General features: G+C 45.8%; 1 protein-coding gene across 1 annotated transcript in view; it reads left to right on the top strand.

Moving 5' to 3' along the window:
• LOC137320382 (mucin-5B-like) overlaps nt 1-22,631 on the top strand; it is a 119,780-nt gene that overhangs the window by 22,514 nt on the left and 74,635 nt on the right. The window contains exons 4-6 of the mRNA XM_067982082.1: nt 1,907-2,048; nt 20,225-20,365; nt 21,843-21,986. Coding sequence (XP_067838183.1) covers nt 1,907-2,048; nt 20,225-20,365; nt 21,843-21,986 — 427 coding nt within the window. The remainder of the gene's footprint in view (nt 1-1,906; nt 2,049-20,224; nt 20,366-21,842; nt 21,987-22,631) is intronic.

The raw sequence follows: 22,631 nt of genomic DNA, 5'->3' as shown, positions 1-22,631 counted from the left end.
ATCTATCAATCTCAGATTTAAAATTAATAATTGAGCTAGCATCAACTGTCATTTGGAGAAGAACATTCCAAACTTCTACCACCCTTTGCATGTAGAAGTGTTTCCTAACTTCACTCCTGCAAGTCCTGGCTCTAATTTTTAGGCTACATCCCCTAGTCCTAGTATTCATGCATAGGAGACTTCCAAAAACAGGTACAAATGCATCAGCAGCCCGAATCAATAATCCAGCAACTAACCTGTAAATCCTGATCTAATTGAAAGGCGGAACAGGCCTGAGGGACTGAATGGCCTACTCCTGTTCCTATGTTCCTATAATACTTGTACAAGTGCTCAGTCAGATCTGTCTCTGATGACAGATTCCAATAGCTTCTCCACAATTGATGTTAATCTGACAGGTCTGTAGTTAACTGGTTTAGAATCATAGAATCATAGAAGTTTACAACATGGAAACAGGCCCTTCGGCCCAACATGCCCAGTTTATACCACTAAGCTAGTCCCAATTGCCTGCACTTGGCCCATATCCCTCTATACCCATCTTACCCATGTAACTGTCCGAATGCTTTTTAAAAGACAAGATTGTACCCGCCTCTACTACTGCCTCTGGCAGCTCGTTCCAGACACTCACCACCCTTTGAGTGAAAAAATTGCCCCTCTGGACCCTTTTGTATCTCTCCCCTCTCACCTTAAATCTATGCCCCCTCGTTATAGACTCCCCTACCTTTGGGAAAAGATTTCTCCCTCCCTTCTTAAATAATAGAGTGACATTTGCAATTTTCTATTCCAAAGGCACAATTCCTGAATCTAGAGAGCTTTGGAAAATTATGACTAATGCTTCTGCAATTTCCTCACCTATTTCTTTTAATACGCTGGGGTGGAAACTATCTGATCCTGGAGATGTGTATGGCTTAAGTCCCATTATTTTCTTCATGACTATTTTTTACTCATATTAAATCCAGTAAGTTCCTCTTCATGATTTATTTTTAGTTCCCTTGTATCACTGGTATTTTGTCCTTTTTTTCACTGTGAAATTAGATATAAAGTACTCATTTAACATACCTGCCATTTCCTTATTGGCCATCATCCATCTTTAATGGGCCCACATTGCCCATTACCACTTTTTCTCTTAATATATTTATAAAAACTTTTGCTGTTAGCTTTAATATCCCTTGCAAGTTTTTTTCTCATATTCCCTTTTCGCATCTCTTACTAATTTTTTTGTCTGCCTTTGTTGCTTTTTACAGCTCTCCCAGACTACTGGATTTCCATTTTCTCTCCTTGTGTAAGCCTTTTCTTTCAACCTGATACTGCCTTTTACTCATTTGTTGACCTTTGTTGCTTAACTACACAAGTGGAACTTTTGCTTTTTAGGGGTATCTACAGGTTTTGTATGGTACCAAATACTTCTTTAAATACTTCCCACTGTTGCCTGTAGAAGTACTCATTAACAGTTCAGCCCAGTTTACTGTGGTCGATTTATTTCTCATCCCTTCAAAATTTGCCTTACTTAAGTTTAAAGCCTTGGTTTGTGACTCCCTTTTCCCTCTCATGCCTAATATCAAATCCAATCATATTATGGTCACTATTTGAAAGATGCTCCCTTACTGTCAGATTGTAACTAATTCTGGTTCATTACTCATCACTAAATGCAGCATGGCCTGTTCTCTTGTCGGTTCTAAAACATATTGTTCTAGAAAACTGTCCCGAATACATTCTAGAAATTTATTGCCTTTACTACTTGAGCTACTTCTCCCAGTCTATGTGAATATTAAAATCTCCAATTATAACCACATTGTTTTTGTTACATGCTTCCCTGGTCTCCCTAATTAAACCCCTCCCCCCACTACATCACGACTATCAGGAGGTCTGCAGACAACTCCTACAATGTAATTTATCCCTTCAATTCCAGCACCTGCCAATTTGGGATCTTGAATTGCACTGAAGAGGACTGCAGCAAGATCTGCGTCGCCTATGGAGCATCACAATATGTTCTCTATGATAAACTTTGGTTGGAATATGAAAGCAACAACTGCAGAATCCTGCTGACTGAAGTGAGTATCTGCCAATCACACACATTGCTGTCTCTAATGCTTACTAGAGCAGGTTTTGGGCAGGTAGGGTTCAGGGCAAGTGTGAAACACTCTCATTGGTCTAAATTTCAGGGCTGCACAATTTCAATGCCGCCAGTCATTTCTCTATGCAGAGTGGGCAGGAAGACGGCGTGAAGTAGCAACCAGCAGAGGAAGATTGGGTGGTCCTTGGCTGACCACCAGATTGCAGGCGTGGTGAGGAGTGGTTTTCCAGAGATCCTCATGGGAGGGAAGGGGGAAGCTCCTTCTGGCTCCACAAAGGAAATTTTTTCACTTACCAGGAGCACATCTTCACTCTTCCCACCAGCTGCCAACCCGCATCAGTCTGGTGGGAAAGCTACGGCAGCTTCCTCGCTCAGGCCCCAGTGAAAATGCCATCGGGTTTCTATTGACGACATCAGACCCTGATTAGCATTTATGTATGAGGCTCTCACCTGACCCTGGCAGGCACTTCATCCACCACCAAAACCAGTGGTGTTAAAATTGGAGATTAGCAGGAAATTAGAGCTAGGCCGTTTAGGGGTGATGTCAGGAAGCACTTCTTCACACAAAAGGTTGTGGAAATCTGGAACTCTCTCCCTCAAAAAGCTGGAGATACTCTGGCTACGATCGGATAGATAAGAGTGGAACCAAGTGAGGGCAGTCCCACTGAGCTGGACAATAGAGGACAATAGTAGGAGGATGGTCTGGTCAAACATGTCAAAGGCTATAGAGATGTCCTTTTTTCACCCACCAATGTGCCTGTCCTAAAATGAGTGGCTGTACTTAAATGAGGCAGTGCTGACTTAGTAATGTCATACATCCCATTGATTGTCATTGCTGACTTATTAATGCTGGGTACACATCTCACCTCTGTATAATGGGCATTGTCTGATAGTAAGAGAAACGCTGACCCCTGAAACTCCACCAGGGTTATCCGCTGCCACACTTCCAGTGGCAAACACACTTCAAGAGAATATTTGGTTAATCATGTACTATGTATCCTGTCATTGACGCACCCATTTAATTTTCTTCCCTGTCTGTGTATACTCTACCCTATTCATAGTAGCATAGAATGGTAAAGCACAGGAGGAGGCCATTCGGCCCATCGTTCCTGTGTCGGCTCTTTGAAAGGGTTATCCAATTAATTCGACTCCCCTGCTCTTTCCCCATAGCCCTGTAAATGTTTTCCCTTCAATATTTATCCAATTCCCTTTTGAAAGTTATTGTTGAATCTGCTTCCACTACCCATTCAGGCAGTGCATTATAGATCATAACAACTCACTGACTAAAGAAATGTTTCCTCATGTCACCTCTGGCTCTTTTGCCAATCAACTTAAATCTGTGTCCTCTGGTTACTGACCCTTCTGCCACTGGAAACAGTTTCTCCTTATTTATTCTATCCAAACCCTTCATGATTTTGAACACCTCTATCAAATCTCCTCTCAATCTTCTCTGCTGTCAGTAGAACAACCCCATCTTCTCCAGTCTATCCACATATATCCATTAGTACCATTCCATTAAATCTCTCTGCACCCACTCTAAGGCCTTCACATTCTTCCTAAAGTGTGGAGCCCAGAATTGAACACAATACTCCAGCTTTTACCAGTGTTTTATAAAGGTTTAGCATAATTTCCTTCCTTTTGTACCCTATATCTCTATTAATAAAGCCAAGGATCCCATATGCTTTTTAACAGCCTTCTCAACTTGTCCTGCCACATTCAAAGATTTGTGTACATACACCCCTAGGTCTCTCTGTTCCTGCACTCCCTTTAAAACCGTACCATTTAGTTTATATTGCCTCTCCTCATTCTTTCTACCAAAATGTATCACTTCACACTTCTCTGCGTTAAATTTGATCTGCCGTGTGTCTACCTATCAATGATTCTACTCCACGTGTTTCATTTCCTTCGACAGCTCATGTACACTTTAACCTATCATGGACTGTACTCCACCCATTTCATAGAATCATCGAAAGTTACGCCACATAAGGAGGCTGTTCGGCCCATTGTGTCTGTGCTGGCCAAAAAAGAGCTATTCAGCTTAATCCCACTTTCCAGAACTTGGACCATAGCCCTGTAGATTACGGCTCTTCAGGTGCACATCCAAGTACTTTTAAAATTATTTGAGGGTTTCTGCCTCTCCCACCCTTTCAGACAGTGAGTTCCAGACCCCCACCACCCTCTGGGTGAAAACATTTCTCCTCAGCTCCCCTCTAATCCTTCTACCAATTACTTTAAATCTATGCCCCTTGGTCACTGACCCCTCTGCTAAGGGAAATAGGTCCTCCCTATCCACTCTATGTAGGCCCCTCATAATTTTATACACCTCAATTAAATCTCCCCTCAGCCTCCTCTGTTCCAATGAAAACAACCCCAGCCTATCCAATTTTTCTCCCGCCCTGGCAACATCCTCGTAATTCTCCTTTGTACCCTCTCTAGTGCAATCACATCTTTCCTGTAATGTATGCAGTACTTAAGCTGTGGCCTAACCAGTATTTTCTACAGTTCTAGCATAACCTCCCTGCTCTTATAGTCTGTGCCCCGGCTAATAAAGGAAGGTATCCTGTATGCCTTCTTAACCACCTTATCTACCTGTCCTGCTACCTTCAGGGATCTGTGTACATGCACTTCAAGGTCCCTCACTTCCTCTACACCTCTCAGTATCCTCCCATTTATTGTGTATTCCCTTGCCTTGTTTGCCCTCCCAAAATGCATTACCTCACATTTCTCTGGATTGAATTCCATTTGCCACTTTTCTGCCCACCTGACAGTCCATTGATATCTTCCTGCAGCCTACAGCTTTCCTCCTCACTATCAACCACATGGCCAATTTTTGTATCATCTGCAAACTTCTTGATCATGCCCACTACGTTCAAGTCCAAATCATTAATATATAGCACAAAAAGCAAGGGACCTAGTACTGAGCCTTGTGGGACCCCACTGGAAACATCCTTCCAATCACGAAAAAACCCGTCGACCATTATCCTTTGCTTCCTGCCACTGAGCCAATTTTGGATCCAACCAGCCACTTTCCCTTGGATCCCATGGGCTTTTACTTTTTTGACCAGTCTGCCAGGTGAGACCTTGTCAAAAGCCTTGTTAAAATCCGTGTAGATTACATGGATTTTATCCTCATCAACCCCCCTTGTTACCTCCTCAAAAAATTCAATCAAGTTAGTCAGGCACGACCTTCCCTTAACAAATCCATGCTGACTGTCCTTGATTAACACTTGCCTTTCTAAATGACGATTTATGCTGTCCCTCAGAATTGATTCAAATAATTTGCCCATCACCGAGGTTAGACTGACTGGCCTGTAATTACTCGATCTATCCCTTTCTCCCTTTTTAAACAACGGTACAACGTTAGCAGTCCTCCAATCCTCCGGCATACACCTGGATCCAGGGAGGATTGGAAAATGATGGTCAGAGCCTCTGTTATTTCCTCCCTTGCTTCTCTTAACAGCCTGGGATACATTTCATCCGGGCCTGGTGATTTATCTACTTTCAAAGATGCGAAACCCCTTAATACTTCCTCTCTCACTCTGTTTATCCCATCCAATATTTCACACTCCTCCTCCTTAACTAGAATGTCTGCATCGTCCCCCTCTTTTGTGAAGACAGATGCAAAGTGTTCATTAAGAACCATACCCACATCTTCTGCCTCCACACATAGGTTACCTCTTTGGTCTCTAATAGGCCTTACTCTTTCCTTAGTTATCCTCTTACTCTTGATATGTTCATAAAACATTTTTGGATTTTCTTTGATTTTACTTGCCAGTATTTTTTCATGCCCTCTCTTTGCTTCCCTAATTTCCTTTTTAATTTCACCCCTGCACTTTCTATACTCCTCTAGGCTTTCTGCAGTATTGAGTTCTCGTTATCTGATATAAGCCTTCCTTTTTTGCCTTATCTTACCCTGTTTGCTCCTTGTCATCCAGGAACCTCTAGATTTGGCAGTCTCACCCTTTTTCTTCGTGAGAACATGTTTGTTCTGAACCCTCACTATCTCCCTTTTGAATGTCTCTCACTGCTCTGACACTAATTTACCTTCAAGTAGCTGTTTCCAGTCTACTTTTGCTAAATCACTTCTCAGCTTAGTAAAATTAGCCTTTCCCCAATTGAGAACTTTTACTCCTGTTCTATCTTTGTCCTTTTCCATAACTATGCTAAATCTAATTGAATTATGATCACTACCAGCAAAATGCTCTCCCATTGATACTCCTTCCACCTACCCAGATTCATTCCTTAAAACTAAATCCAGAACTGCCCCCTCTCTTGTTGGGCTTGCTACAGACTGGCTAAAGAAATTCTCCTGAATGCAATTTAAGAATTTTGTGCCCTCTGTATCTTTTGCACTGATTGTATCCCAGTTAATATTAGGGTAGTTGAAATCCCCTACCATTACTGCCCTATTGTTTTTGCACTTCTCAGAAATTTGCCTACATATTTGTTCTACTATCTCCCTCTGACTGTTTTGGGGTCTATAGTACACTCCCAGTAGTGTGACTGCCCTTTTTTTGTTCTTTAGCTCAACCCATATGGTCTCATTTGATGATCCTCCTAACATATCATTTATTCTCATTGTTTGTACTTATGTCCACTTGTCCTACTCTCACAATTGAATGTAAAGTAATATTCCAGATTTACCTCATTTGGCCTCGATATTAAATCCCCCACGATAAGAGGTTAAACACTTAAAAACGGCGAACACGTCCCCAAACCGCTGCGTATGCGCCCGTTGCCGTTTTTATTGCTGTGCGAATGACACTTCATTAACATATTTAAATCATGCTCCCATAGTGCAATTGGGAGCCTGATTTAAATTTAGCAGCTGCCCCGTGGGTTTCCCAGAGCTTGGGAAACCGTGCAACGAAAGGGTGGCGGAAGCTGCCTGCTCAAGAAGGTAAGTGCCTTCTAAAGCACTCCTTGTGGGCCAGGAGGAGCAGGACTGCTTCCCCCTGCCCCTCAAGGAAGCCTTCGGCCTCCCCCTGCTGATCACGGTCTTTCTCTCTCCCCTGCCATGATCGCAGTTGACTTCTCCCCCACAAGCCCCGATCTCTTGCTCCCTTCCCCCCCCCGATTGCCAGGGACCGTCCCCAAGGATCCCCAGCTGTAGCCTCCTGCCGCTGGTTTTTCTGCATGGCAGCCTGTCAATTTGGCCAGCTGCCGGGCAGGATACAGTAAAAAAAATTGTAATGAGGTCCTGCCGTTAAATTCTGCAGGATCTCCATGTCCGCGGCTGTGCCGGGTTTTTCCCTCGCAACCGCACCCTCCTGGTCTCCCTGTAAATATTGGGACCAATTTATCTCCCAGAGATCTCCTTTTCAGGCTGAAAAACCCAATTTTATCCAGTCTTACAGCATAATTCAGACCTTTGACACTAGGGACCAGACTTGTGGCTCTTCTCTGCACTGCCTCCAATGCTTGAATTTCCCTCTTGTGCCTCAGTGACGAGAACTGGGTGCAGAATTTAAGATATGATCTGAACAGAGCACTGTTCAGTTTGATCACAGCTTCCTCAGACATATTCTACTGTTTTGGCTATATAGTTCAGCATCCTGTTGGCTTTGTTAATTGTTGGTCTGCACTGGTTGGACATGTTGAGCATCAAATCTACTAAGATTCCTACATCACCTTCAGCTTCACCCTTAGCTATTTCAGCATCATTCATGGAGTACATGTGTCACCTATTTTTCCTTCCTATGTGCAGGAATTTACACATGTCTGCATTAAGTTTCATCTGCCATTGTTCCTGCCCACTTACATACTTTATTACATAGAATTACATAGAATTGCATAGAGTGTACAGCACAGAAACAGGCCATTAGGCCCAACAGGTCCATGCCGGTGTTTATGCTCCACACACGCCTCCTCCCTCCCTACTTCATCTAACCCTATCAGCATAGCCTTCTGTTCCTTACGACCTCTGCTCCTCTACCCATTTAGACTCTTATTATCCAAGCAGTATGTGGTCCCCTTATTTTTCCTACCAAAATGTAATACCTCACACTTATCTATATTGAAATTCATTTGCCCATTCTGCAAGTTTATTAATGTCTTCTTGTATTTTGTCGCAGTCCTTCTCAGTATTAACTATACCCCCCAATTTGGTGTTGTCCGCAAATTTTGAAATTGTACTTCTGATTCCAAGTCCAAGTCATTTATGTAAATGATGAAAAACAGTGGTCCCAGCACTGATCCTTGTGGAAAACCACTTCCCACTTTTTGCCAGTCTGAATAACTACCTTTAATCCCTACTCTCTGTTTTCTTGTTCAACTCTTTCTGTAGTTTCTGAGCTGCCTCCTCTAATTCCACCATCACTGCTAGTTTGATATCATCTTAAAATCTGATCATTTTGCATTGAGTTTCTGAATCCAAGTCATTTATGTAAATTAGAAACAGTTGTAGTCCCAATAACGAGCTATGGGACAAACAACTCAGTACTCCCTCCCCCATCCCAACATAACTCCTCCAATGAGAGCTTATAATTTTCTATCCTTCAGCCGTTCACTAAATCACAAGATAATTATGGATGAGCAAGACAATTCATCCCATATTACTTTATCCATCCAGAATATCCTTAAAGTACCCCCAATTCCACTGGTTCACAAATCATTCCAAGGTTTTCACTTATACTGCTCTTCCTGGGAGTCCATACCATGAGTTGATCACTCTTTATGTGAAGAAACCCTTTCTGATAGCAGTCTTAAACATGCCTTTTTATACTTTGCACCTGTGGCCCCTTGCCTTATTTTGTTTTAACTCGTTCATGGGATGTGGGCGTCGCTGGCAAGGCCAGCATTTATTGCCCATCCCTAATTGCCTTTGAGAAGATGGTAGTGAGCGGCCTTCTTGAAATGCTGCAGTCCGTGTGGTGAAGGTTCTCCCACAGTGCTGTTAGGAAGGGAGTTCAAAGGATTTTGCCCCAGTGACGATGAAGGAACGGCGATATATTTCCAAGTCGGGATGCTGTGTGACTTGGAGGGAATGTGCAGGTGGTGCTGTTCCCATGCGGCTGCTGCCCTTGTCCTTCTATGTGGTAGAGGTCGAAGGTTTGGGAGGTGCTGAGGAAGAAGCCTTGGTGACTTCCTGCAGGGCATCTTGTAGATGGTACAAACTGCAGCCATGGTGCACCGGTGATTGAGGGAGTGAATGTTTAGGGCGGTGGATGGGGTGTCAATCAAGCGGGCTGCTTTGTCCTGGATGATGTCGAGCTTCTTGAGTGTTATTGGAGCTGTACTCATCCAGGCAAGTGGAGATTATTCCATCACACCCCTGACTTGTGCCCTGTAGATGGTGGAAAGGCTTTGGGGAGTCCGGAGGTGAGTCACTCGCCACAGAATACCCAGCCTCTGACCTGCTCTTGCAACCACAGTATTTATATGGCTGGTCCAGTTAAGTTTCTGGTAAAAGGTGACCACCAGGATTTTGATGGTGGAGGATTCGTCGATGGTAATGCCATTGAATGTCATAGGGAGGTGGTTAGACTCTCTCTTATTGGAGATGGTCATTGCTTGGCACTTGTTTGGCCAAATGTTACTTGCCACTTATCAGCCCAGGCCTGGATGTTGTCCAGGTCTTGCTGCATGCGGGCTCGGACTGCTTCGTTATTTGAGGGGAGCAAATGGAACTGAACATTGTGCAATCACCAGCAAACATCCCCACTTCTGACCTGGGAAGGTCATTGATGAAACAGTTGAAGATGTTTGGGCCTAGGACACTGCCCTGAGGAACTCCTGCAGCAATGTCCAGGGGCTAAGATGATTGACCTCCAATAATCACTACCATCTTCCTTTGTGCTAGGTATGACTCCAGCCACTGGAGAGTTTTCCCCCTGATTCCCATTGACTTCAATTTTACTAGGGCTCCTTGGTGCCACACTCAATCAAATGCTGCCTTGATGTCAAGGGCAGTCACTCTCACCTCACCTCTGGAATTCAGCTCTTTTGTCCATGTTTGGACCAAGGCTATAATGAGGTCTGGAGCCGAGTGGTCCTGGCGGAACCCAAACTGAGCATCGGTGAGCAGGTTATTGGTGAGTAAGTGCCGCTTGATAGCACTGTCAACGACACCTTCCATCACTTTGCAGATAATTGAGAGTGGACTGATGAGGCGGTAATTGGCCAGATTGGAATTGTCCTGCTTTTTGTGGACAGGATATACCTGGGCAATTTTCCACATTGTCGGGTAGATTTTTTTTTATTCGTTCATGGGATGTGGGCGTCGCTGGCAAGGCCAGCATTTATTGCCCATCCCTAAATGCTCGTGAGAAGGTGGTGGTGAGTCGCCTTCTTGAACCGCTGCAGTCCATGTAGTGAAGATTCTCCCACAGTGTTGTTAGGTAGAGAGTTCCAGGATTTTGACCCAGTGATGATGAAGGAACGGCGATATATTTCCAAATCGAGATGGTGTGTGACTTGGATGGGAACGTGACGATTCCAGTGTTGTAGCTGTACTGGAACAGAATGGCTAGAGGCACGGCTAGTTCAGGAGCACAAGTCTTCAGCACTACAGTCGGAATATTGTCAGGGCCCCTACCCTTTGCTATATCCAGTGCACTCAGCCATTTCTTGATATTAGGTGGAGTCAATCGAATTGGCTGAAGACTGGCTTCTGTGATGGTGGGGATATCGAGAGGAGGCCGAGATGGATCATCCACTCGACAATTCTGGCTGAAGATGGTTGCATACGCTTCAGCCTTGTCTTTTGCATTCACGTGCTGGGCTCTGCCATCATTGAGATGGGAATGTTCACGGAGCCTCCTCCTCCCGTTAGTTGTTTAACTGTCCACCACCATTCACGACTGGATGTGGCAGGACTAAAGAGCTTTGATCTGATCCGTTGGTTGTGGAATCGCTTAGCTCTTTTTATAGCCTGCTGCTTCCACTGTTTAGCATGCATGTAGTCCTGTATTGTAGCTTCACCAGGTTGGCACCTCATTTTGAGGTACGCCTGTTGCTGCTCCTGGCATGCTCTTCTACACTCCTCATTGAACCAGGGTTGATCCCCTGGCTTGTTGGTAATGGCAGAGTGAGGGATATGCCGGGCCATGAGGTTATAGATTGTGCTGGAATACAATTCTGCTGCTGCTGATGGCCCACAGTGCCTCATGGATGCCCAGTTTTGAGCTGCTAGATCTGTTCTGAATCTATCCCATTTAGCACGGTGATAGTGCCGTCCAACACGATGGACAGTGTCCTCAGTGTGAAGGTGGAACTTCGTCTCCACAAGGACTGTGCGGTGGTCATTCCTACCAGTACTGTCGTGGACAGATGCATCAGCGACAGGTAGATTGGTGAGGACGAGGTCAAGTAAGTTTTTCCCTCGTGTTGGTTCTCTCACCACCAGCCATAGGCCCAGTTTGGCAGCTGTGTCCTTCAGGTGATGGTATTCTTGGTGATGGACATTGAAGTCCCCCACCCAGAGTACATCTGTGCCCTTGCTACCCTCGATGCTTCCTCCAGGTGGTGCTCAACATGGAGGAGGACTGATTCATCAGCTGAGGGAGTGCCGTAGGTGGTAATCAGCAGGAGGTTTCCTTGCCCATGTTTGACATGATACCTTGAGACTTCACGGGGTCCGTTGTCAATGTTGAGGACGCCCAGGGCCACTCCCTCCCGACTGTATATGACTGTGCCACCATGTCCGGTGGGTCTGTCCTGTCGGTGGGGCAGGACAGGGATGGTGATGAAGGAGTCTGGGACATTGGCTGAAAGGTATGCGGTTCTGTGAATGTGGCTATGTCAGGCTGTTGCTTGACTAGTCTGTGGGACAGCTCTCCCAATTTTGGCACAAGTCCCCAGATATTAGTGAGGAGGACTTTGCAGGGTCGACTGGGCTTGGTTTGCCTTTGTCTTGCCCAGTGCCTAATGGTCCGAAGCCGGGTTATTCCCACATTTGATTTAATTTTCCGAATTTACCTGATCCATATTATTTGTAATCTTATGTTCCTCTATAGGATCACCTCTCAAACATCTCCTTTCAAGCCTGAAAAGCCTAATTTCTCAAGTCTTTTCCCAGTGATCTCCTTTCAAGTCCGGTGTAATTAGCAGGGTAGATGAAGGGGAACCAATGGATGTAGTATATTTAGATTTTCAAAATGCACCGATAAGGTACCACACAAGAGATTGTTACACAAGATTAGGGCTCATGGGATTGGGGTTAATATATTAGCTTGGATTGAGGATTGGTTAACTAATGGAAAACAGAGAGTTGGAATAAATGGGTCATTTTGGGGTTGGCTGGTTGTAACTAACTGGGTGCCGCAAGGATCATTGCTTCGGCCTTAACAAAATATCAATGACTTAGATGAAGGGACCGAGTGTAATGTATTTAAGTTTGCTGACAATGCAAAGCTAGCTGGGAAAGCAAGCTGTGAGGAGGACACAAAGAGACTGCAAAGGGATATAGACAGGTTAAGTGAGTGGGCAAGAAGGTGGCAGATGGAATATAATGTGAGGAAATGTGAGGTTATTCACTTTGGTAGGAAGAATAGAAAAGCAGAACATTTTTTAAAAGGTGAGAGACTAAGAAATGTTGGTAGTCAGGGATTTGGGTGTCCTTGTACACGAATCACAGAAAGTTAACATGCAGGTACAGTAAGAAATTAAGATGGCAAATGGTTTTGTAGTATCATAGAAGGTATAGCACAGGAGGCCATTCGGCCCATCATGCCTGTGCCGGCTCTTTGAAAGAGCACTTTCCCCATTGCCTGTAAATTATTTCCCTTCAAGTATTTGTCCAATTCCGTGTTGAAAGTTATTATTGAATCTACTTCCACCACCCTTTCAGGCAGTGCATTCCAAATCATCACAACTTGCTGCGTAAAAAAATGTTTCCTCTTGTCGCCTCTGGTTCTTTTGCCGATCACCTTAAATCTGTGTCCTCTGGTTACCGACCCTTCTGCCACTGGAAACAGTTTCTCCTTATTTACTCTAGCAAAACCGTTCATAATTTTGAACACCTCTATCAAATCTCCCCTTAACCGTCCCTGCTCTAAGAAGAGCAACCCCAGCTTCTCCAGTCTCTCCACATAAATGAAGTCCCTCATCCCTGGTACCATTCCAGTAAATCTCTTCTGCACCCTCTGTAAAGCCTTCACATCCTTCCTAAAGTGTGGTGCCCAGAATTGAACATAATATTCCAGGTGAGGCCTAACTAATATTTTATAAAGATTTAGCATAACTTCCTTGCTTTTGTACTCTATGCCTCTGTTAATAAAGCCCAGGATCCCATATGTTTTTTTAACAGCCTTCTCAACTCATCCTGCCACCTTCAAAGATTTGTGTATGTGCACCCCCAGGTCTCTCTGTTCCTCCACCCCCTTTAAAATTGTACCATTTAATTTATATTGCCTCTCCTCATTCTCTCTACCAAAATGCATCTCTTCACACTTCTTTGCGTTAGATTTCATCTTCCATGTGTCTGCCCGTTTCACCAGTCTGTCTGTGTCCTCCTGGGGCATGAATTTAGCCCCTAAGGCGGTGGGGGGCAGACAAAATCGATGTTTTTGGGAGTGGGCAGAAACCCCGCCTCCAACCCGCGCATTTTTGGGTTTAACCCAGGCGGATCTGTGAGCGTGTGCACAGCAATCACCAGGAAGTCCCACCCTCACATAAATCCGGCGTGCTGATGCTAATGGGCAATGTACCTCATTGCGATACTTAAGGTACTTTATATTTTGTGTATTGGACACTTAAAATGATTTTAACCTTACCTGTTCTGGTCTCCCATCGCTTCCGATTCACGCCAGGTGAAAGCAGGTGGGAAGGGCTGGATCCATGAGTTGGGTGCCTTTATTGCACTGCTTGTGGGCCCGGAGGAGCAGGAGTGCTTCATCCAGGCCCAACAAGCCTTCCTGGCATGATCGGACCCCTGTGATCAGCCGGCCCCCTCCCCATGTCCGACCCCCGAACCCCTGATGTCTGACCCCCCAAACCCCGATATCCAACCCCCCAAACCCCGATATCCAACCTCTCAACCCACGATGTCCAACTCCCAATGTCCGAGCCCCGATGTCCCCTCCCCAAAGTCCACCAACTCCCCGATCTCCAACTCCCGATGTGATCTCCAACTGTCCGATGTCCATCAACTCCCCGACCTCCACCAACTCTCCGATGCCCAGCAACTCTCCAATCTCAAACTCTCGATGTCCAACTCCTCAATCTCCAACTCCCCTGTTCCTGAGCTCCTGATGATGCCCCGAATGACCGCTGACCCACCTTGATGTCATCCACATCCGCCCACCTCCCCGTCCCCCTCCAATTTTTCTCAAGCCCCATGCGATCTCTCTCTCTCCCCCCTCGCACTCTCTGATTTGCAGCTCCATTCACTGCTGACAGGCAGCCAGCCTGTCAATCTGGCTCCCTGGCGTGTGGGGAAACCCAGAAGCCACATTAAGGGCCTCCAATTAATTCGCAATCGAGTGGAGAGAAGTAAGATTTTTTTCCCTGGGTTTCCCACATTCCCATTGACTCCCCACCCCTGCTCCCCCTGCTGAGATCCTGCCATCTGGTGAGCATAAGAACATAAGAAATAGGAGCAGGAGTCGGCCATTCGGCCCCTCGAGCCTGCTCTGCCATTCAATAAGATCATGGCTGATCTTCAACCACAACTCCATTTTCCCGCCCGATCCCCATATCCCTTTATTCCCTTAGAGCCCAAAAATCTATCGATCTCAGTCTTGAATATACTCAATGACTCAGCATCCGCAGCCCTCTGGTAGAGAATTCCAAAGATTCAGAACCCTCTGAGTGAAGAAATTTCTCCTCATCTCAGTCCTAAATGGCCAACCCCTTATCCTGAGTCTGTGCCCCTTAGTTCTAGAAAGCAGGTGGGAATAGCCAGATCAATGAATAATGCACTAATTAAATTAAATAAAATGAAATTTTTCATTGTAAAAAAAGTTAACAAACATACCTTAAAACCGACGCTGCCTAGACTCCCCCACCCCCGATCTCCGATGTCGCCTGGACACCCCCCACCTCGATCTCTGATGTCTCCCCCCCCCTCGATCTCTCTCCCAACGGCCGATGAGGTCTCTCTTTTTTGCCCCCGCCCCGGATGTGTAGCTTCTCTGCCCACAGGCAGCCAGCCTGTCAATCCAAAAGAGGCATTGATTGGCCTCATTAAGCCTTCCCTTCTGGGTTTTGCACCAGAAAATCCCTCCTCCGCCCCCCCCACTACCACCGAAGTTAGTCTTTATTGCAAGGGGGTTGGAGTAAAAACATAAGAAATAGGAGCAGGTGGAGGTCATATGGACCCTCGAGCCTGCTCTGCCATTGAAAAAGATCATGGCTGGTTTTCGACCTCAACTCCACTTTCCCGCCCGATCCCGATCCCCATATCCCTTGATTCCCTTAGAGTCCAAAAATCTATCAATGTCAGCCTTGAATACACACAACGACTGAGCATCCATAGCCCTCTGAGATAGGGAATTCCAAAGTTTCACAACCCTCTGAGTGAAGAAATTTCTCCTGATCTCAGTCCTAAATGGCCGACCCCTTACCCTGCTACTATGCCCCCTAGTTCTAGAATCTCCAGCCAGGGGAAACAGCCTCTCACCACCCGCCCTGCCAAGCCCTCTCAGAATCTTATATGTTTCAATGAGATGACCTCTTATTCTTCTAAACTCCAGATAGTATAGGCCCGTTCTACTCAATCTCTCCTCATAGGACAACCCTCTCATCCCAGGTATAAGTATAAGAGTAATGAGGTCTTGCTGCAATTATATAGGGGTCTGGTGAGACCACACTACTGTGGACAGTATTGGTCTCCTTACCTAAGGAAGGATATACTTGCCTTAGAGAGGGTGCAACAAAAGTTCACTAGATTGATTCCTGGGATGAGTGGGTTAGCCTTTGAGGAGAGATTTATTATTTTTTTTATTCGGTCACGGGATGTGGGCGTCGCTGGCGAGGCCAGCATTTATTGCCCATCCCTAATTGCCCTCGAGAAGGTGGTGGTGAGCCGCCTTCTTGAACCGCTGCAGTCCGTGTGGTGACGGTTCTCCCACAGTGCTGTTAGGAAGGGAGTTCCAGGATTTTGACCCAGCGACGATGAAGGAACGGCGATATATTTCCAAGTCGGGATGGTGTGTGACTTGGAGGGGAACGTGCAGGTGGTGTTGTTCCCATGTGCCTGCTGCTCTTGTCCTTCTAGGTGGTAGAGGTCGCGGGTTGCTGCAGTGCATCCTGTGGATGGTACACACTGCAGCCACAGTGCGCCGGTGGTGAAGGGAGTGAATGTTTAGGGTGATGGATGGGGTGCCAATCAAGCGGGCTGCTTTATCTTGGATGGTGTCGAGCTTCTTGAGTGTTGTTGGAGCTGCACTCATCCAGGCAAGTGGAGAGTATTCCATCACACTCCTGACTTGTGCCTTGTAGATGGTGGAAAGGCTTTGGGGAGTCAGGAGGTGAGTCACTCGCCGCAGAACACCCAGCCTCTGACCTGCTCTCGTAGCCACAGTATTTATATGGCTGGTCCAGTTCAGTTTCTGGTCAATGGTGACCCCCAGGATGTTGATGGTGGGGGATTCGGCGATGGTAATGCCGTTGAATGTCAAGGGGAGGTGGTTAGACTTTCTCTTGTTGGAGATGGTCATTGCCTGGCACTTATCTGGCGCGAATGTTACTTGCCACTTATGAGCCCGAGCCTGGATGTTGTCCAGGTCTTGCTGCATGCGGGCTCGGACTGCTTCATTATCTGAGGGGTTGTGAATGGAACGGAACACTGTGCAGTCATCAGCGAACATCCCCATTCAACTCAATCCTTTAGGGAAGGAAACCTGCCGTCCTTACCCGGTCTGGCCTATATGTGACTCCAGACCCACAGCAATGTGGTTGATTCTTAATTGCCCTCTGAAATGGCCTGATGATGGAGGGAAGGTCATTGATGAAGCAGCTGAAGATGGTTGGGCCTAGGACACTGCCCTGAGGAACTCCTGCAGCAATGCCCTGGGGCTGAGATGATTGGCCTCCAACAACCACTACCATCTTCCTTTGTGCTAGGTATGACTCCAGCCACTGGAGAGTTTTCCCCCTGATTCCCATGGACTTCAATTTTACTAGGGCTCCTTGGTGCCACACTAGGTCAAATGCTGCCTTGATGTCAAGGGCAGTCACTCTCACCTCACCTCTGGAATTCAGCTCTTTTGTCCATGTTTGGACCAAGGCTGCAATGAGGTCTGGAGCCGAGTGGTCCTGGCGGAACCCAAACTGAGCATCGGTGAGCAGGTTATTGGTGAGTAAGTGCCGCTTGATAGCACTGTCGACGACACCTTCCATCACTTTGCTGATGATTGAGAGTAGACTGATGGGGCGGTAATTGGCCGGATCGGATTTTTCCTGCTTTTTGTGGACAGGACATACCTGGGCAATTTTCCACATTGTCGGGTAGATGCCAGTGTTGTAGCTGTACTGGAACAGCTTGGCTAGAGGCGCAGCTAGTTCTGGAGCACAAGTCTTCAGCACTACAGCTGGGATGTTGTCGGGGCCCATAGCCTTTGCTGTATCCAGTGCACTGAGCCGTTTCTTGATATCACGTGGAGTGAATCGAATTGGCCGAAGACTGGCTTCCGTGATGGTGGGGATATCGGGAGGAGGCTGAGATGGATCATCCACTCGGCACTTCTGGCTGAAGATGGTTGCAAACGCTTCAGCCTTGTTTTTTGCACTCACGTGCTGGACTCCGCCATCATTGAGAATGGGGATGTTTGCAGAGCCTCCTCCTCCCGTTAGTTGTTTAATTGTCCACCACCATTCACGACTGGATGTGGCAGGACTGCAGAGCTTTGATCTGATCCGTTGGTTGTGAAATCGCTTAGCTCTGTCTATAGCATGTTGCTTCCGCTGTTTAGCATGCATGTAGTCCTGAGTTGTAGCTTCACCAGGTTGGTACCTCATTTTTAGGTACGCCTGGTGCTGCTCCTGGCATGCTCTTCTACACTCCTCATTGAACCAGGGTTGATCCCCTGGCTTGTTGGTAATGGTAGAGTGAGGAATATGCCGGGCCATGAGGTTACAGATTGTGGTGGAATACAATTCTGCTGCTGCTGATGGCCCACAGCGCCTCATGGATGCCCAATTTTGAGCTGCTAGATCCGTTCTGAATCTATCCCATTTAGCACGGTGGTAGTGCCACACAACACGTTGGATGGTGTCCTCAGTGCGAAGACAGGACTTCATCTCCACGAGGACTGTGCGGTGGTCACTCCTACCAATACTGTCATGGACAGATGCATTTGCGACAGGTAGATTGGTGAGGACGAGGTCAAGTAAGTTTTTCCCTCGTGTTGGTTCGCTCACCACCTGCCGCAGGCCCAGTCTAGCAGCTATGTCCTTCAGGACTCGGCCAGCTCGGTCAGTAGTGGTGCTACCGAGCCACTCTTGGTGATGGACATTGAAGTCCCCCACCCAGAGTACATTTTGTGCCCTTGCTACCCTCAGTGCTTCCTCCAAGTGGTGCTCAACATGGAGGAGGACTGATTTCTCAGCTGAAGGAGGACGGTAGGTGGTAATCAGCAGGAGGTTTCCTTGCCCATGTTTGACCTGATGCCATGAGATTTCATGGGGTCCAGAGTCAATGTTGAGGACTCCCAGGGCCACTCCCTCCTGACTGTATATCACTGTACCGCCACCTCTGGTGGGTCTGTCCTGCCGGTGGGACAGGACATACCCAGGGATGGTGATGGAAGAGTCTGGGACGTTGGCTGAAAGATATGATTCTGTAAGTATGGCTATGTCAGGCTGTTGCTTGACTAGTCTGTGGGACAGCTCTCCCAATTTTGGCACAAGTCCCCAGATGTTAGTAAGGAGGACCTTGCAGGGTCGACTGGGTTTGGTGTTTTGCCGTTGTCGTGTCCGGTGCCTAGTGGTCCGATGCCGGGTGGTCCGTCCGGTTTTATTCTTATTATGACTTTTCGTAGCGAGATTTTACAACTGAGTGGCTTGCTAGGCCATTTCAGAGGGCAATTAAGAATCAACCACTTTGCTGTGGGTCTGGAGTCACATATAGGCCAGACCGGGTAAGGACGGCAGGTTTCCTTCCCTAAAGGATTGAGTTGAATGGGCCTGTATCCTCTGAAATTTAGAAGATTGAGAGGTGATCTCATTGAAAAATATAAAATTCTTAGAGGGCTTAAAAGTGTCGATGCTGAGAGGCTGTTTCCCCTGGCTGGAGAGTCTAGAACTGCGGGTCATAGTCTCAAGATAAGGGGTCGGTCATTCAGGGCCAAGATGAGGAAAAATTTCTTCACTCAGAGGGTTGTGAATCTTTGAAATTCTCTATCCCAGAGGGCTGTGGATGCTATATCATTGAATATGTTCAACTCTGAGATAGATAGATTTTTGGTCTCTCGGGGAATCAAGGGATATGTGGATCGGGCAGGAAAGTGTACTTGAGGTCGAAGATCAACTATGATCTTATTGAATGGCAGAGTAGGCTCAAGGGGCCATATGGGCTACTCCTGCTCCTATTTTCCTATGTTCCTGTGTTCCTAAAATCTGAGGATTGCAGCCTTATCTAAATATTACAACCACTGACCCAACTCCAGAACTGGTTACTCAGATACCTCCTAAACTCGCCGCGGTAAAACCGGAAGTAGGTGCGTTCATGGCAGGTTGGGGTCAAATTTGGCATTTGTACTGATTTATTCCCCACCTGACCCTCTTCCGCACATTGTGAGGGGTTTAAAATGACCCCTGCTGAGTCACCCCTAGAAGTAACCTGTAGATCCTTCCACACCACTTCAAAAAAAAATGTTTCAAGTGAGTGTCAAAATCTATCGGGCTTCAGGCCTTGTTCCCAACCTGGACCCCCAGGTTGTCCCCACATATGCCTAGTCTGATCAGACATACCTCAGAAGTCTTGGACTTTGGGAACTCCATCACGAGACCATCCCAAGGAGTTCGCCATTAGGCCAGGACCAACAGTATCAGCTCCCAGTCTAGTTTCTGGCTCTTCTGGCATTCTTTGATGGGAGTATGCTGGAACGGCCATAGGCAAGAGACAATGTCAGGGATAGAAAAGGGGTGATCATTGAAAAGAGAAAGAATAAAGAAAGAAAACTATTTTTGGGGTGGAAATTGATTTTTTAAAAGAGCATTTGAATTGCTTTTTTAATTTGTTCTGTTCTGTTCTCCTTTCTATTCTGCTAGTCACGGCCAAACAGCACACCTGTTCCCTTCAGGGTTGAAGTGAAAAATGTTGCATGCAGTGATTTTGGAGGTGTCATCTGCAGAAAGGATGTTTACATCATGGTTGGAGCTGTGACTCTAACACTTGATAATACGGATGGGGTGAGGAGAACTGTCTCTTTTTTAAAACTGTACAATTAAAAAGAAAGGAAATGCAAATGCTGGAAATCTGAAATAGAAAACAATGGAAGTACACATCACATCAATCAGCATCTATGAAGAGAAACAGACAGGTTAATATTTTAGTTGTGTTCCCTTCGTCAGAAATGGAAACTAGAAATAAAAGAGCCCTTTAATGGAACTAACAAAACAAAATGGGCAAGGAAGAAAATCAGTAGGTTGAACATATGAACGGGCTTTAAGCTGGAAAGAGGTGAAATCTGTTCTGCTGGATGGGTCAATTCCCACAACAGCAACCTATCTCCCACTCCAGATGTTGATGGACCCTCTGTGCATTCCTGAACCCACTTTCTCTAAAAAAAAAAGTGGAGAAATAGCTCACATTTAAGGTTCAGAGAAGAGTGCTGCAGGCTGCAGGTTTCAGAGACGGATAAGATACTCAGGTGACTCAGTAATACCATGGTCCCAGCAGTGAAATATTTCTTGAAGGGAGTACAGGCCAGAGATGGGGCTACAACACTGTGGTGCTGATTTTCTGACTGGCATATCTTTCAAGTGCTAGGAACATGGGCTCACTCCAATTGCCCTGCAGTTCCTAAAGCTTCCGTTGAGTTTGGTTAAAATAGCATAGAAGCCTCCCTTTATTTTCAATCTGGGCCCTTTTGCCATCCCAAAATTTGGCCTCGGGCCTCATATACATCTTCTTGGCAAGCTGCCGGCGCCCATGTTGAGATGAGTTTTGCTACGTGAAGAGGGATGGGGCAGGACCTCTGCTCACTGCTGCAACTCCTGGATCAGGGGGCCAATAAACATGCAGGGCAGGATTCCGGCAGGATCTACACTTTAGAAGGAAAGGATATTCAGTGCCAGAACAAGGAGGAGCCTGAATTAAAGGGGCAGAGCACTCTAAATAAAATGACATAGAATTATATAGAATCTACAGCACAGACACAGACCATTCGGCACAATTGGTCTTTGCCGCTGTAAATTTGTAAATATGATCTCTTGTGCTTAAATTCTTTGCACAGCAGAAAAGCTTACTAGGATCCAATTTGTCCAAACCTTTCATGGAAGCGAATGAGGAGTTTCCTCTATTGGAATATTTAATAATATGGATGAATGGAAATGGCTTTGATCCATTGGGATTATATATAATGGATTTGCATAGGGAGGGTTTTGTCTATTGGAACTCTATACATAGGGAGTGATTAGATTGAGGTTTGGTCCAGTGAAATTTGATATTAGGAGAGAATTAGATTGTTACATCAGGATGTAATACTTGGATAGCTATGCAATTGCCTGAAATCAGCTGCTCACTTGTTTTATTATATCTTGACCATTGTAGAAATGTTATAATAGTCAACTGAGCTGATGATAAAGAATCCATCTGTCAAAAGTAACAGGAAGGTAAAATGAAAACAGTCTTAACAAGCATGATTCTCTGTTTCTTCTGCCGCAGATCATTTCCTACTCTGAAGAGCCAGACTATCCATTCCGAATATCTCGTCTCGGCTTCTTTATTATCGTAGAAACTGCAATAGGCTTGACAGTGTATTGGGATTTACACATGCAGGTGTTGGTTCAGATTAAACCTGAGCTCAAGGTGAGGTTACATGTGTTCTTTTAATCTTTTAAAAAATAAAATTGTGTATGTTTACTTTAGTTTAGCTCCGGGGCTGTAATCAAGCAGGCGAGAGCACAGGGTGAGGAGGTAGGGGAAAGGGGTTTAAGAAGATGGTTTGTAGTGGAGAAGAGAAGCCGGGGGTTATCTTTGTATTCCAGGATGATCCTGGAATAGTGAGCAGTTTTGGCAGAGGAGAGCAGAACCCAATAGTGCTTTATGTAGTCCAGCCAGATCTAGCAATGAATGGTGTTAAACCAGTTGTCCACCATAAACGTTCAAGTCTGTGTCTCTTGTTAGCCATGGTTGGACCACTTTTCCTGTTGGGTTTTAGTGCCTTAAAGGAATATATATTTGTTGCAAATTATGTATTAATTCTTTAAATGCTAACCATTGCCTGTCTACCGTCATACCTTTTAATGTAGTTCCCCAATCAACTGCAGCCAACTTGTGCCTCATATTTTCAGTTTCCTTTGTTCAGATTTAAGACCCTAGTTTCGGATTGAACTACATCACTTTCAAACTTAATGAAGAATTCTATCATATTATGGTCACTCTTCCCTAAGGGCTCCTTTACAACAAGATTATTAATTAACCCTTTCTCATTGCACAATACTAGATCTAAAA

Source organism: Heptranchias perlo, chromosome 4, assembly GCF_035084215.1.
Source record: "Heptranchias perlo isolate sHepPer1 chromosome 4, sHepPer1.hap1, whole genome shotgun sequence".
In the NCBI taxonomy this organism is placed as follows: Eukaryota; Metazoa; Chordata; class Chondrichthyes; order Hexanchiformes; family Hexanchidae; genus Heptranchias; species Heptranchias perlo.
The sequence above is the reverse complement of the archived record's forward strand: the minus strand, read 5'-3'. Positions and strand labels throughout refer to the sequence as shown.